The sequence below is a fragment of the Mercurialis annua genome, linkage group LG5, assembly GCF_937616625.2.
Source record: "Mercurialis annua linkage group LG5, ddMerAnnu1.2, whole genome shotgun sequence".
Taxonomy (NCBI): domain Eukaryota; kingdom Viridiplantae; phylum Streptophyta; class Magnoliopsida; order Malpighiales; family Euphorbiaceae; genus Mercurialis; species Mercurialis annua.
This window is the reverse complement of record NC_065574.1, coordinates 27,824,575-27,840,959: the sequence shown is the minus strand read 5'-3', so window position 1 is coordinate 27,840,959 and position 16,385 is coordinate 27,824,575. Positions and strand designations below refer to the sequence as shown.

Here is a 16,385-nt window from a genome sequence, read left to right as displayed (position 1 = left end):
CGTTTTACCATTTTAGCGATTTGTTTCGTAACGTTTAAAACGTTACGAAACAAATCCAAACGTTTCACTTTTAGCAATTTGTTTTGTAACGTTTAAAACGTTTGGATTTGTTTTGTAACGTTTGTAAACATTTGGCTTAAATCACTAAAAAGGTGAAACGTTTGGATTTGTTTTGTAATGTTTAAAATGTTTCGGAACGAATCTAAACGTTCCGCTTTTTTTAGCAAATTAAGCAAAACGTTTACAAACATTACGAAACAAATCCAAACGTTTTACCTTTTTTAGCGATTGCAGCCAAACGTTTACAAACTTTACGAAACAAAACCAAATGTTTGGCTTAAATCGCTAAAAAGGTGAAACGTTTCGATTTGTTTTGTAACATTTGTAAACGTTTGGCTTAAATCGCTAAAAAGGAGAAACACTTGGATTAAATCATTTAAAAGGTGAAACATTTGGATTTGTTTTGTAACGTTTGTAAACGTTTGGCTTCAATCGCAAAAGAGGGGAAACGTTTGGCTTTGTTTTGTATCGTTAGTAAACGTTTGGCTTAAATCGCTAAAAAGGTGAAACGTCGTAACGTTTATTAACGTTTATTAACGTTTGGCTTAAATAGCTAAAAATGTGGAACGTTTGGATTAAATTGCTAAAAATGTGGAACGTTTGGATTAAATCGCTAAAAAGGTGAAACGTTTGCTTTTGTTTCGTTACGTTTGTAAACGTTTGGCTTAAATCGCTAAAAAAGTGAAACGTTTGGTTTTGTTTCGTAACGTTTGTAAACGTTTGCCTTAAATCGCTAAAAAGGTGGAACGATTGGATTTGTTTTGTAACGTTTGTAAACGTTTGGCTTAAATCGCTAAAAAGGTGAAACATTTGCATTCGTTTTGTAACATTTGTAAACGTTTGCCTTAAATCGCTAAAAAGGTGAAACGTTTGGATTTGTTTTGTAATGTTTGTAAACGTTTGGCTTAAATCGGTGAAAAAGTGAAACACTTGGATTAAATCACTTAAAAGGTGAAACGTTTGGATTTGTTTTGTAACGTTTGTAAACGTTTGGCTTCAATTGCTAAAGAGGGGAAACGTTTGATTTTGTTTTGTATCTTTAGTAAACGTTTGGCCTAAATCGCTAAAAATGTGAAACGTCGTAATGTTTGTTAAATTTTGGCTTAAATCTCTAAAAGTGTGGAACGTTTGGATTAAATCGCTAAAAATGTGGAACTTTTGGATTAAATCGCAAAAAAGGTGAAACGTTTGGTTTTGTTTCGTAACGTTTGTAAACATTTGGCTTAAATCGCGAAAAAGGAGAAACATTTGGATTTGTTTTGTAACATTTGTCAACGTTTGGCTTAAATTGCTAAAAAGGTTACAAACAAAACCAAACGTTTAAAACTTTACGAAACAAATCCAAACGTTTTACCATTTTAGCGATTTGTTTCGTAACGTTTAAAACGTTACGAAACAAATCCAAACGTTTCACTTTTGGCAATTTGTTTTGTAACGTTTAAAACGTTTGGATTTTTTTATAACGTTTGTAAACATCTGGCTTAAATCACTAAAAAGGTGAAACGTTTGGATTTGTTTTGTAATGTCTAAAATGTTTCGGAACGAATCTAACTGTTCCGCTTTTTTTAGCAAATTAAGCCAAACGTTTACAAACGTTACGAAATAAATCCAAACGTTTTACCTTTTTTTAGCGATTGCAGCCAAATGTTTACAAACTTTACGAAAAAAAACCAAATGTTTGGCTTAAATCGCTAAAAAGGTGAAACGTTTCGATTTGTTTTGTAACGTTTGTAAACGTTTGGCTTAAATCGCTAAAAAGGTGAAACACTTGGATTAAATCATTTAAAAGGTGAAACATTTGGCTTTGTTTTGTATCGTTAGTAAACGTTTGACTTAAATCGCTAAAAAGGTGAAACGTCGAACGTTTGTTAACGTTTAGCTTAAATCGCTAAAAGTATGGAACGTTCGGATTAAATCGCTAAAAATGTGGAACGTTTGGATTAAATTGCTAAAAAGGTGAAACGTTTGGTTTTTTTCGTAACGTTTGTAAACGTTTGGCTTAAATCGCTAAAAAGGGGAAACGTTTGGATTTCTTTTGTAACATTTGTAAACGTTTCGCTTAAATTGCTAAAAAGGTTACAAAACAAAACCAAACGTTTAAAACGTTATGAAACAAATCCAAACGTTTCACCATTTTAGCGATTTGTTTCGTAATGTTTAAAACGTTACGAGACAAATCCAAACGTTTCAATTTTTTAACAATTTGTTTCGTAACGTTTTAAACGTTTGGATTTGTTTTGTAACGTTTGTAAACATTTGGCTTAAATCACTAAAAAGGTGAAACGTTTGGATTTGTTTTGTAATGATTAAAACGTTTCGAAACAAATCCAAACGTTTCGCTTTTTTTAGCAAATTAAGCCAAACGTTTACAAACGCTACAAAACAAATCCAAACGTTTTACCTTTTTTAGCGATTGCAACCAAACGTTTACAAACATTACGAAACAAAACAAAATGTTTGGCTTAAATCGCTAAAAAGGTGAAACATTTGGATTTGTTTCGTAACGTTATAAACGTTTGGTTTTGTTTCGCAACGTTTGTAAACGTTTGGCTTCTATCTCTAAAAAGGTGAAACTTTTGGTTTTATTTCGCAACGTTTGTATCTTAAATCTCTAAAAAGGTGAAACATTTGGATTTATTTCGTAACGTTTACAAACGTTTGGATTTGTTTTGTAACATTTCTAAACGTTTAGCTTAAATTGCTAAAAAGGTGAAACGTTTGGATTTGTTTTGTAACGTTTGTAAATGTTTGGCTTAAATCTCTAAAAAGGGAAAGTGTTTGGATTTGTTTTGTAACATTTGTAAACGTTTGGCTTAAATTGCTAAAAAGGTTACAGAACAAAACCAAACGTTTAAAACGTTACGAAACAAATCCAAACGTTTCACCATTTAGCGATTTGTTTCGTAACGTTTAAAACGTTACGAAATAAATCCAAACGTTCCATCATTTTAGCGATTTGTTTCGTAACGTTTTAATCGTTTGGATTTGTTTTGTAACGTATGTAAAAATTTGGCTTAAATCACTAAAAATGCGAAACGTTTGGATTTGCTTTGTAACGTTTGTAAACGTTTGGCTTAAATCGCTAAAAAGTGGAAACGTTTGGATTTGTTTTGCAACGTTTGTAAGCGTTTGGTTTAAATCGCTAAAAAGGTGAAACATTTGGATTTGTCTCAAAACGTTTGGTTTTGTTTCGTAACGTTTATAAACATTTGGTTCCAATCACTAAAAAGGTGAAACGTTTGGATTTGTTTTGTAATTTTTAAAACGTTTCGAAACATTTCCAAACGTTCCGCTTTTTTAGCAAATTAAGCCAAACGTTTACAAACGCTACGAAACAAATCCAAACGTTTTACCTTTTTTAGCGATTGCAGCCAAACGTTTACAAACTTTACGAAACAAAACCAAACGTTTGGCTTAAATCGCTAAAAAGGTAAAATGTTTGGATTTGTTTCGTAACGTTATAAACGTTTGGTTTTGTTTTGCAACGTTTGTGAACGTTTGGCTTCAATCTCTAAAAATGTGAAACTTTTGGTTTTGTTTCGTAACGTTTGTATCTTAAATCTCTAAAAAGGTGAAACATCTGGATTTATTTCGTAACGTTTACAAACGTTTAGATTTATTTTGTAACGTTTCTAAACGTTTAGCTTAAATCGCTAAAAAGGTGAAACGTTTGGATTTGTTTTGTAACGTTTGTAAATGTTTGGCTTAAATCTATAAAAAGGGAAAGCGTTTGGACTTGTTTTGTAACATTTGTAAACGTTTGGCTTAAATCTCTAAAAAGGGAAACCGTTTGGATTTGTTTTGTATCTTTTGTAAACGTTTGGCTTATATTGCTAAAAAGGGGAAACGTTTGACTTTGTTTTGTAACATTTGTAAACGTTTGGCTCAAATTGCTAAAAAGGGGAAACGTTTGGATTTTCTTTGTAACGTTTGTAAACGTTTGGATTTTTTTGTAAATTTTTTAAACGTTTTGTTTTGTTTCAAAACGGTTGTAAACGTTTGGCTTCAATCGTTAAAAAAGTGAAACGTTTGGATTTGTTTCGTAACATTTGTAAACGTTTGGCTGAAATCGCTAAAAAGGGGAAACGTTTGGATTTGTTTTATAACGTTGGTAAAAATTCACCTTTTTAGCGATTTAAGCAAAACGTTTACAAACGTTACGAAACAAATCCAAACGTTTCACCTTTTTAGCGATTGAAGCCAAACGTTTACAAATGATACAAAACCAATCCAAACGTTTCCCCTTTTTAGCAATTTGAGCCAAACGTTTACAAACATTATGAAACAAATCCCAACATTTGTAAAAGATACGAAACAAATCCAAACGTTTTACCTTTTTAGCGATACAAAACCAAACGTTTGGCGATTTAATTTTTTCAGCTTTTAAGCGATTGAAGGCAAACGTTTACAAACGTTACAAAACAAAACCAAACGTTTAAAATGTTATGAAACAAAACCAAACGTTTCACCTTTTTAGCGGATAAAGGCAAACGTTTAGAAATGTTACAAAAGAAATCCAAGCTTTAAAAACGTTACGAAACAAATTCAAACGTTTAAAACGTTACAAAAAAAATCCAAACGTTTCACCTTTTTAGCAGATTAAGCCAGACGTTTAAAAATGTTACAAAACAAATCAAAATGTTTCACCTTTTTCGCGATTTAAACCAAACGTTACAAAACAAAGTCAAACGTTTACAAACGGTACAAAACAAATCCCAACGTTTCCCCTCTTTAGCGATTTGAGCGAAATGTTTACAAACGTTACAAAACAAATCCAAATGTTTCACCTTTTTAGCGATTGAAGCTAAACGTTTAGAAACGCTACAAAACAAATCCAAACGTTTGACCTTTTTAGCAATTAAAGCCAAACGTTAATAAAACAAAACCAAATGTTTCCCCTTTTTTATTTAAGCCACACGTTTACAAACGTTACAGAACATATCCAAATGTTTCCCCTTTTTAGCGATTTAGGCCAAACGTTTACAAACGTTACAAAACAAATCCAAATGTTTCACATTTTTAGCAATTTAATCCAAACGTTTACAAACTTTACAAAACAAATCCAAACGTTTTACCTTTTTAGCAATTTGAGCCAAAAGTTTCACATTTTTAGCAATTTAATCCAAACGTTACAAAACAAATCCAAACGTTTCACCTTTTTAGCGATTTAAGCCAACGTTTACAAATGTAATGAAACAAATCCAAGCATTTAAAACGTTACGAAACAAATCCAAATGTTTCCCCTTTTTAGCGATTTAAGCCAAACGTTTACAAACATTACAAAACAAAATAAACGTTTACATACGTTACGAAATAAAACCAAACGTTTCTCCTTTTTAGCGATATAAGCCAAACGTTTACAAACGTTAAAAAATAAATCCAAACGTTTTACCTTTTTAGCGATTTAAGCCAAACGTTACAAAACAAATCCAAACATTTCACAGTTTTAGCAGTTTAATCCAAACGTTTACAAACGTTTCAAAACAACTCGAAACGTTTCACCTTTTTAGCAATTTGAGCCAAATTTTTCACATTTTTAGCGATTTAATCCTTAGATTTTAAACATTACAAAAAAAATCCAAACATTTCGCCATTTTAGCGATTTAAGCCAAACGTTTACAAACGTTACAAAACTAATCCAAACATTTCACATTTTTAACAATTTAATCCAAATGTTTACAAACATTACAAAACAAATACAAACGTTTCACCTTTTTAGCAATTTGAGCCAAACAATTCACATTTTTAGCGATTTAATCAAAACGTTTCAAAAGTTACAAAAAAAATCCAAACGTTTCTCCTTTTTAGCGATTTACGCCAAACATTTACAAACGTTTTAAAACAAATCCAAACGTTTCACCTTTTTAGCGATTGAATCCAAACGTTTACAAACATAACAAAACAAATCCAATCATTTAAATAGCTACGAAACAAATCCAAACGTTTCACCTTTTTAGCGATTTAAGCCAAACGTTTACAAACGCTACAAAACAAAAAAACACGTTTACATACGTTACGAAACAAAACCAAACGGTTCACCTTTTTAGCGATTTAAGCCAAACATTTACAAACGTTACAAAACAAATCCAAACGTTTCACCCTTTTAGCGATTTAAGCCAAACATTTACAAACATTACAAACAAATTGAAACGTTTCTCATTTTTAGCAATTTAATCCAAACGTATACAAACGTTACAAAACAAATCCAAACGTTTCACCTCTTTAGCAATTTGAGCCAAACGTTTCACATTTTTAGTGATTTAATCCTTACATTTCAAACGTAACAAAACAAATCCAAACGTTTCACCTTCTTTAGCGATTTAAGCCAAACGCTTACAAATGTAATAAAACAAATCCAAGCATTTAAAATGTTACGAAACAAATCCAAATGTTTCCCCATTTTAGCGATTTAAGTCAAACGTTTACAAACGTTACAAAACAAAGCAAACATGTACATACGTTACGAAAAAAAACCAAACGTTTCACCTTTTTAGCGTTACAAAACAAATCCAAACGTTTTACGTTTTTAAGCGATTGCAGCCAAACGTTCACAAACTTTACGAAATAAAACCAAACGTTCGGCTTAAATCGCTAAAAAGGTGAAACTTTTGGATTTGTTTCGTAACGTTTTACACGTTTGGTTTTCTTTCGCAACGTCTGTAAACGTTTGGCTTCAATCTCTAAAAAGGTAAAACTTTTGGTTTTGTTTCGTAACATTTGTAAACGTTTGGCTTAAATCATTAAAAAGGTGAAATATTTGGATTTATTTCGTAACGTTTACAAACGTTTGGATTTGTTTCGTAACGTTTGTAAACGTTTAGCTTAAATCGCTAAAAAGGTGAAACGTTTGGATTTGTTTTGTAACGTTTGTAAATGTTTGGCTTATATCTCTAAAAAGGTGAGGCGTTTGGATTTATTTTGTAACGTTTGTAAATGTTTGGCTTATATCTTTAAAAAGGGGAACCGTTCGGATTTGTTTTGTAACGTTTGTAAACGTTTGGCTCAAATTGCTAAAAAGGGGAAACGTTTGGATTTGTTTTGTAACATTTGTAAACGTTTGGCTTAAATTGCTAAAAAGGGGAAATGTTTGGATTTGCTTTGTAACGTTTGTAAACGTTTGGATTTGTTTTGTAACATTTTGTTTTCTTTCATAACGTTTCTAAACGTTTTGCTTCAATCGCTAAAAAAGTGAAACATTTGGATTTGTTTCGTAACATTTGTAAACGTTTGGCTTAAATCGCTAAAAATGTGAAACGTTTGGATTTGTTTTGTAACGTTTGTAAACATTCACCTTTTTAGCGATTTAAGCAAAACTTTTACAAACGTTACGAAACAAATCCAAACGTTTCACCTTTTTAGCGATTTAAGCCAAACGTTTACAAATGTTACAAAACCAATCCAAACGTTTCACCTTTTTAGCAATTCGAGCCAAACGTTTACAAACGTTATGAAACAAATCCAAACTTTTGTAAACGTTACGAAACAAATCCAAACTTTTGTAAACGTTACGAAACAAGTCCAAACGTTTTACCTTTTTAGCGATACAAAGCCAAACGTTTGGCGATTTAAATGTTTCACCTTTTTAGCGATTGAAGGCAAATTACAAACGTTACGAAACAAAACCAAACGTTTAAAACGTTACGAAAGAAAACCAAACGTTTCACCTTTTTAACGATTGAAGGCAAACGTTTACAAATGTTACAAAATAAATCCAAGCATTAACAACGTTACGAAACAAATCCAAACATTTAAAACGTTATAAAACAAATCCAAACGTTTCACCTTTTTAGCAGTTTAAGCCAAACGTTTAAAAATATTACAAAACAAATCAAAATATTTCACCTTTTTCGCGATTTAAACCAAACATTACAAAACAAAGTCAAACGTTTACAAACGGTACAAAACAAATCCAAATGTTTCCCCTTTTTAGCGATTTGAGCCAAATGTTTACAAACATTACAAAACAAATCCAAATGTTTCATCTTTTTAGCGATTTAAGCCAAACATTTAGAAACGTTACAAAACAAATCCAAATGTTTCACCTTTTTAGCAATTTAGACCAAACGTTAACAAAATAAAACCAAACGTTTCCCCTTTTTAGCGATTTAAGGCAAACGTTTTCAAACGTTACAGAACAAATCTAAACGTTTCACCTTTTTAGCGATTTAGGCCAAACGTTTACAAACGTTACAAAACAAATCCAAACGTTTCACATTTTTAGCAATTTAATCCAAACGTTTACAAACTTTACAAAATAAATCCAAACATTTCACCTTTTTAGAAATTTGAGCCAAACGTTTCACATTTTAAGAGATTTAATCCAAACGTTTCAAACGTTACAAAACAAATCCAAACGTTTCACCTTTTTAGTGATTTAAGCCAAACGTTTACAAATGTAATAAAAAAATCCAAGCATTTAAAACGTTACGAAACAAATCCAAATATTTCCCCTTTTTAGCGATTTAAGCCAAACGTTTACAAACGTTACAAAACAAAACAAGCGTTTACATACGTTACGAAATAAAACCAAACGTTTCACCTTTTTTGGGATTTAAACCAAACGTTACAAAACAAATACAAACGTTTCACCTTTTTAGCAATTTGACCTAAATATTTCACATTTTTAGCGATTTCATCCTTATGTTTCAAACGTTACGAAACAAATCCAAATGTTTCTCCTTTTTAGCGATTTAAGCCAAACGTTTACAAACGTTACAAAACAAATCCAAACGTTTCACATTTTAAGCAATATAATCCAAACGTTTACAAACGTTACAAAACAAATCCAAACGTTTCAACTTTTTAGCAATTTGAGCCAAACGTTTCACATTTTTAGCGATTTAATCAAAATGTTTCTAACGTTACTAAACAAATCCAAACGTTTCACCTTTTTAGCGACTTAAGCCAAACCTTTACAAACCTTACAAAACAAATCCAAATGTTTCACCTTTTTAGCGATTGAATCCAAACGTTTACAAACGTAACAAAACAAATCCAAGCAGTTAAAACATTACGAAACAAATCCAAACGTTTCACCTTTTTAGCTATTTAAGCCAAACGTTTACAAACGCTACAAAAAAAAATTACATACGTTACGAAACAAAACCAAACGGTTTCACCTTTTTATCGATTTAAGCCAAACGTTTAGAAACATTACAAAACAAATTGAAATGTTTCACAGTTTTAGCAATTTAATCCAAACGTTTACAAACGTTACAAAACAAATCAAAACGTTTCCCCATTTTAGCAATTTGAGCCAAACGTTTCACATTTTTAGCGATTTAATCCTTACGTTTCAAACGTTACAGAACAAATCCAAACGTTTTGCCTTTTTAGCGATTTAAGCCAAACGTTTACAAACGTTACAAAACAAATCCAAAGATTTCACCTTTTTAACGATTGAAAACGTTAGATTTGTTTCGTAACGTTTGTAAACATTTTGCTTAAATCGCTAAAAAGGTGAAACGTTGGTTTTGTTTCGTTATGTTTATAAAGATTTGGCTTAAATCGTTAAAAATGGGAAACGTTTGGAATATTTGTAAACGTTTGGCATAGATCGGTAAAAAGGTGAAACGTTTGGATTTGTTTTGTAAAGTTTGTAAACGTTTGGCTTCAATCGCTAAAAAGGTGAAACATTTGGATTTATTTTGTAACGTTTGTAAACGTTTGGCTCAAATTGCTAAAAAGGTGAAACGTTTGGATTTGTTTCATAACGTTTGTAAACATTTGTCTTAAATCTCTAAAAAGGTGAAACGTTTGGATTTATTTTTTAACATTTGTAAACGTTTTGCTTAAATCGCTAAAAAGGTGAAACGTTTGGATTTGTTTTGTAACGTTAGTAAACGTTTGGATTAAATTGCTAAAAAGATGAAACGTGTGGATTTGTTTCGTAAAGTTTTAAACGTTTGGTTTTGTTTCGTAATGTTTGTAAATGTTTGGCTTCAATCGCTAAAAAGGGGAAACGTTTGGATTTGTTTCGTAACGTTTTAAACGTTTGGTTTAGTTTCGTAACATTTTAAACTCTTGGATTTGTTTTGTAACGTTTTTCTTAAATCGCTAATAAGGTGAAACGCTTACAAACGTTTACAAAACAAAACCAAATGTTTTACCTTTTTAGCGATTTAAGCCAAACGTTTACAAACGTTGCAAAACAAATCTAAACGTTTCACCTTTTTAGCTATTGAAGCCAAACGTTTACAAACGTTACGAAACAAATCCAAATTGTCGGACCAAGTCCCATTTGAACACTATTTTTGAGTTTGACAATCAATTTAAAGAGCCTAATCATGCTTATTAGTGTGTAGGAACATATAGAAATCATACTGGGTCGAATCGGAGCTTTCTATCGAGAATCTAAAAATTGGAATTCAAACTAGCCCGAGATGCCCTTTCCATCACGGGCGAGATATATAGATCACGGGCGCTACGCAGTACATCACGGTCGTGATTCATGACAAGACCAAAATCCTTCTTGTGTTTTGACTTTCATCACGGGCGCTACAGGCTTATCACGGGCGCGATCAATGTGACCATTGAATGTCCAACGACTCTTTCTGAGTACCCCTATCATATGCTGACACCTGCCCTTCTCCCATTGGTGGAATCTAGAAGATTCAAATATCACGGGCGTGATGACAGTATCACGGGCGCGACCAGCTTCAATTCAGCACAATTTTGAGCTTTCTTCTAGAAGCTTCAAGGGTTTGTTCTTTGGGTTATATATACCCCTTGTCTACCTCATTTATGAGGTTAGACACTTAAGCAACAACAAAAATTCTCAAGCATTCAATTTATTCTCTCTATATTTATTGTGCATCATTTATTGATAGCTTATTCTCTTTGTTGATTGATTAATCATTGTGATTCAATCATTAGTGTTGTAGGTTTGTGTTTAGCCTTAAAAAGGCACATTGTGAGTTTGAGATTATCTCTTAGAAATCTATTTGTAAACTTGGTGTTTAGCTTCAAAGCACATTCTCTCTTAGTGGATTATAAAATCTCAATCTTTGATTGAGTAGTGGAGTAAGATCGACTTGTGATCCGAACCACTCTAAATTGCTTGTGTCAATTTCTCTTCTCTTAAACTTCTCCTAATTTTTAATTACCCACTAAATCTTATTCAATCCCCTCTAAGGTAGTTATTTAGGGATTTCAATTGGTATCAGAGCTTTGGTGCTCCTCATTTACTTAATTGCGAGTTCAAGATCTTGATGGCAACCGAAAACTTCACTCACACTCTTCATTCGTTCTTTGACGGAACGGATTTTCCTAATTGGAAATTTCGTATGGAAAACTACCTTGATATGGAAATTTCGTATGTTGCTCCTACACAAGAGTTAGATGGAAACATCATACCTTGGCCAAGAAAGGATTGGACTAGGGAACATATTCAAGCCAATGCTCTCAACCGGAAGGCCATTGGTGTTATCTTTTCTTCCTTGGGTAGAGAAGAACAAGGAAGGGTTCAATATTACACAACGGCTCAAGATATGTGGAGGATTCTTGAGAACTACCGTGAGGGAACGGTTCAAGTCAAGAACAAGAAGGTTAAGCTTCTCATTGGAGAATATGAAGGGTTCAAGAACAAGCCCAATGAGAGTGTAACCGACACTACCAATAGGCTTCTTTCCATCACTACCAATCTCAAGAAGCTAGGTAAGCATTACACTCTTGGTGAAATCAATGGCAAAATTCTTCGTTCATTTGGAAACCAAAGATAACTTCCATTGAAGAAGCCCATGATTTGAAGAAATTGAGAACCGATGAACTCATTGGAAACTTGCTTCTTCATGAGATGACTTACATGAAAGAAATTCAAGAGTTGAAAAAGGTTCAAGAAGAGAAAACTAAGGGTATTGCTTTAAAAGCTAAAACTATTGAAAGTATGGTTGAAGAAGAGATCAATGTTTGTGTTGAAGAAGATGACGAAGAAATGGTGTTATTATCCAAGAAATTAAGGGAATGGAGAACAAGGAAGAAGTCTCAAATTCAAAGATATGAGCAAAATGGTGAGTCTTCAAACTTCAAAAGATCAACTACTCCAAAACAAGATACTCCTACTCCTAGAAGGGATGTCACTTGCTATGGGTGTGGTAAACCGGGTCATACTAGACCGGAATGTCGGCAAGGGGCAAAAAGATCCTTTCAAAAGGATAAAAAGGGTTTCATTACTACTTGGGATGATGAAAGTGAATGTCAATCCGATGAAGAGTATCAAGAAGAAGCAAGAGCAAATCTTTGCTTCATGGCTCTAGTTGATGAATCTCCATCTGAGGTAAGTAATCTACCCTTTCTCTCTTGGGATGGTATAGGTGTAGAATCTCATGATAACTTTAGTAATATTGTTGTTGTGAAAAATGTTGCTAGTGCTTCTAATGCTGTTAATGTTGAGAATGTGTTGGTTGATGATTCCTTGGTTTATGAGATTGATGATGAATGTCATGACATGATAAATGAACTAACTAGCAAATGTAGTGACTATCATGCCAAAATAAAGCTTTTCAAAAGGGAAGCCTATATGGCTAAAATTGAGATGCTCAATATGAAGAAAAAAATTCAAGACTTAAAGTCCTCTTTAGAATCTATCCCTAAGCAAGATGTCAATATCTTGCTTAAGGAAAATGAAACACTAAAGAGTGAAATTCTTTCTCTAAATAACTCTATCTCAAGATTTCACAAAGGGAAGGAATATTAGGTTTGGCTATAGTCATAACCCACTACTAAAAAGCAGAAATCCGTCGGGAAATGGTTTCCCCACGGATTTGCCGACGGACAGCTTCCGTCGGCAAATGTGGCGTCGCTGTTCGTCGGCAAATGTGGCGTCGCTAAATGAATTAGCGACGCCACACATTTATCCGTCGCCATTTAGCGACGGATAAATCCGTCGCTAAATGGCATCTAACCGTCGCCAACTGCGTCGCCAGACGACGCATTTGGCGACGTCCAGCGACGCATTTGGCGACGGATACGTCCGTCGCCAAATGCGTCCTCAATTCAAAATGATTGGGTTTAGCGACGGATTAATTCCGTCGCTAAACGTAATAATTCCGTCGGGAAACTAACCAATTCCGGTCAGAAATTTACATTTTTCCGGCATTTTAATTAAATGCAAACCCTGTTTAAATACACAAATTACAGAAAACATAAACAACACAGAATATACATGAAAATTGTATACCAAAAACGTCCCTACACTACAATTCTACAAATCTGTAATGTCGTCATCTGGGACACCGTCATCAGTAGCCGGTCGAGGCGGTGGTGGAGGCGGTGGTGGAGGAGTGGGTAGCACATCTCCCTGGGGCCGCTGCTGCATCGCCGCTGCAACCGCAATCTGGACCTGGTCACGGATCGTATCCGCGAACTAAGCGATGAGATCAGTACGGAACCTCGCATCGGCGGCTGGCGACACGGTCTGAGAGAAGCTGCCGGCTCGTCTACTAGAAGTACCCCGCTGCGAGGCAACGTACTCAGAACCAACTGAGCCTAATCCGTAGATACGCCGCTTCCTCACCCCCTCAACAGCAAGATAAACTTCGTCCGGATCCACTAGGGTAGATGCTGTACTCCCCTCGGCTGTCTGTGTGGCAGCCAACATCTCCTGCTCAAAACGCTCCTACAAAAACAACGTAAAACAATTAGTTTCATATGAATTCTGATGCTTGTACAAATAAAACTTAAACGTTATTTTTAACAAAAATCCGGCAGCATTTCGTTTATAAAATGACATCACCCATTTTTCAGGGAAATCCTGCAAACCACAAATTGTACAAAATAGCATATATCAACAACCAAACCACTTAATTCAAAGGAACAACAAAGATACCTAATTCAAATAAAATAGATTACGTGTTTCAAACAATTGAGCTATTACATTCAAACTATTTAACTACTTAAACTATTTGAATACTATTCAAACAATAAAATTTAAAGAAATACTTACAGCCGCAATCCTTGCGCGCTCGTCCACGAATCGGGTCGGGTCAGCCTTCAGAATGTGCATCCGCTTATGCACCTCAGCATGTGTCGGCTCGCGCCCCAGCTCCCTAGCCTGCCAGACAAATTTATTAATTTATAAGTTCATTTAACAAAACAATATAACATAAAATACTATAATAATTAAAATAAAAGATAAATACCAAAACAGCCTTATGCTTCAAAGCAGACATCGATCCTCCGGTATGTCGAACTGGTCCAGTGCCAGCTCCGGCCGGCTCGCTCATCCGATTGGCCCGCGCCTGGGCCGATTTCTTCTTTGCCTCATCAGAGTCCCAAACTCTCTCCCAGGCCTGCCACACGTCGTCTATAATAGACACGTCTCTCTCACGAGAAGTCTTGTAGGTGGACAACCCGTCAGAATACCGGTTCGCAGCATGTTTCTCGAAAGTACTTCGGATGATTCGTTCCTCGAATTCGTCCTCCCAGAAGAATTTTTTCTGCAAAAGTGTTAATTTTAACAAATTAATTAAAAGGCTTAATCACCAAAAAAAACCCCACCGTTTAGCCCCTTTTCAAATGCACCCTGACGTTGCAATTTTGTTAGTTGCACCCTAATTCGCACCTTTGGTTTTCAATTCCACACTCAAGTACTAAATTGATCTCTTTTTCATTTGAAAAAAGTTAAAATAAGTCATTCATTTTTAACTTTTTATGTGGAAAAGAGTTCAAACGAGTACTTTATAAGGGTTTTTATGAATTTTTTTCGAGTGAAAAAAGTCCAATTTGATTTTGAGGGTGGAATTGAAACTCAAAGGTGCGAATTAGGGTGCAACTGATAAAATTGCAACGTCAGGGTGCAACTGAAAAAAGGCTAAAAGGTGAGGGTTTTTTTTGGTGATCAAGCCTAATTAAAATAATAAATATAGATAAAAAATATAAAATTTTAATTAAATTACCTTAAACTCCTCGAAGTAAAAAGAAACAGCGTCCTCAGGCAAAAACCTCCAAGCGGTGCCTACTGCCCACCACCGACTCTGGAAGATTTCCCGCAACTCTCTAGATACCGTGCTGGTATCGAGCAACCGGGTCCTGTAAGTCGAAAATCAACATGACTTAGAAAAATATTATATATAACACAATTATTATTAAGAAATACAAATTTTTTATTTACCTCTGTGCGTTGGGGATGACTCGGACTCTGCCAGTGGCATCCAAGACTTCCCCCTCAACAGGCTGGCACCGAGCTCGAGGTCTACGGGATGCTGGAGCTGGCTCCACACCCTCCTGCGCCTCAGGCACCTTTGGAGGAGCTGCCTGGTCGTCCTCCTCTTCAACAATAACTAGTGTGGGGGGCCCAGTCCGGCCTGTCCCACTAGCACTCCTCCCTCGCATATCTACAAATAAATCAATATTAAACACATAACAGATAACAGATATACATATACATATAAATCATAAAACAAAATCAGTTTTTGAATGAACATCTGAGATATATACCTAATACAAAATTTACCTACTAATCGTAATCGTCATCGTCTTCAAGTATATCTTCTTCGTCTGATATCGACGGCACTTCTTCTTCGTCCTCCACCTGTGGAGGAGCAAAAAACACATCTGTTTCAACTTCCCCTACCGGATCAACCAAAATTCTTGAACCCTCATCTGTTATAACGTTTAGAGGTTGTTCTATAATGTCCTCTTGAAACGCTGGAGTAATGGAATCGGGCATGTCTATCTCTGATCTGGCCCTCATCTTACATACTGTCCACCAGTTGACCTTATCTTTCTTTTTACTTGGATATGTGCAGTAATGTACTTGACCGGACTGCCCGGCCAAAATAAAATAAATGGTTCGTATTTTCCGTACTTCCTTTTATGATTGACGTCCACAATATTATATCGAGGATGCACTGACATACCTCTATCATTCGGATCGAACCAATTACACTTGAACAAGACAGTCCTCTTAATTGGCAGAGCCGGGTACTCCAACTCAAGAATATCTGTTAATATGCCGTAAAAATCACTTTCCGTTGGAGCGTAGAGTGATCCTTTGACGCAAACTCCACTATTCATGGTTAATTGATTCTCCCCATAAGCCTTTGTTTGAAATTTAAACTCGTTTACAAAATATCCTTAACAATGGTTCGCTTGCCTAAGCGGTCCCTTAGCCAGACTCGAAATATACGGATTACTTATATAGTTAGTTTGCGCCTGTCCCATATAAATATATACTTGTCAGACCTTTTACATAAGAAGTACGAGATAATATGAAAAATCATTTTGGACACTTACATATCGTTCAAACCACGAGGCAAATTCAGTCTCGAGCTTCGCTTCTACTTGAACTTGGGTGATTCCGGGAATGATTTCATACAACTCGTCAA

The 16,385-nt window shown here is 34.6% G+C and overlaps 1 protein-coding gene across 1 annotated transcript; it reads left to right on the top strand.

The window, feature by feature from the left end:
* Positions 1-10,510: 10,510 nt before the first annotated feature.
* Positions 10,511-12,754, top strand: LOC126681768 (uncharacterized). Its single transcript, XM_050377318.1, has 4 exons — positions 10,511-10,697; positions 10,944-10,972; positions 11,226-11,715; positions 11,793-12,754. The coding sequence occupies exons 1-4, from the start codon at positions 10,511-10,513 to the stop codon at positions 12,752-12,754; spliced, it is 1,668 nt and encodes a 555-aa protein (XP_050233275.1).
* Positions 12,755-16,385: the final 3,631 nt, after the last annotated feature.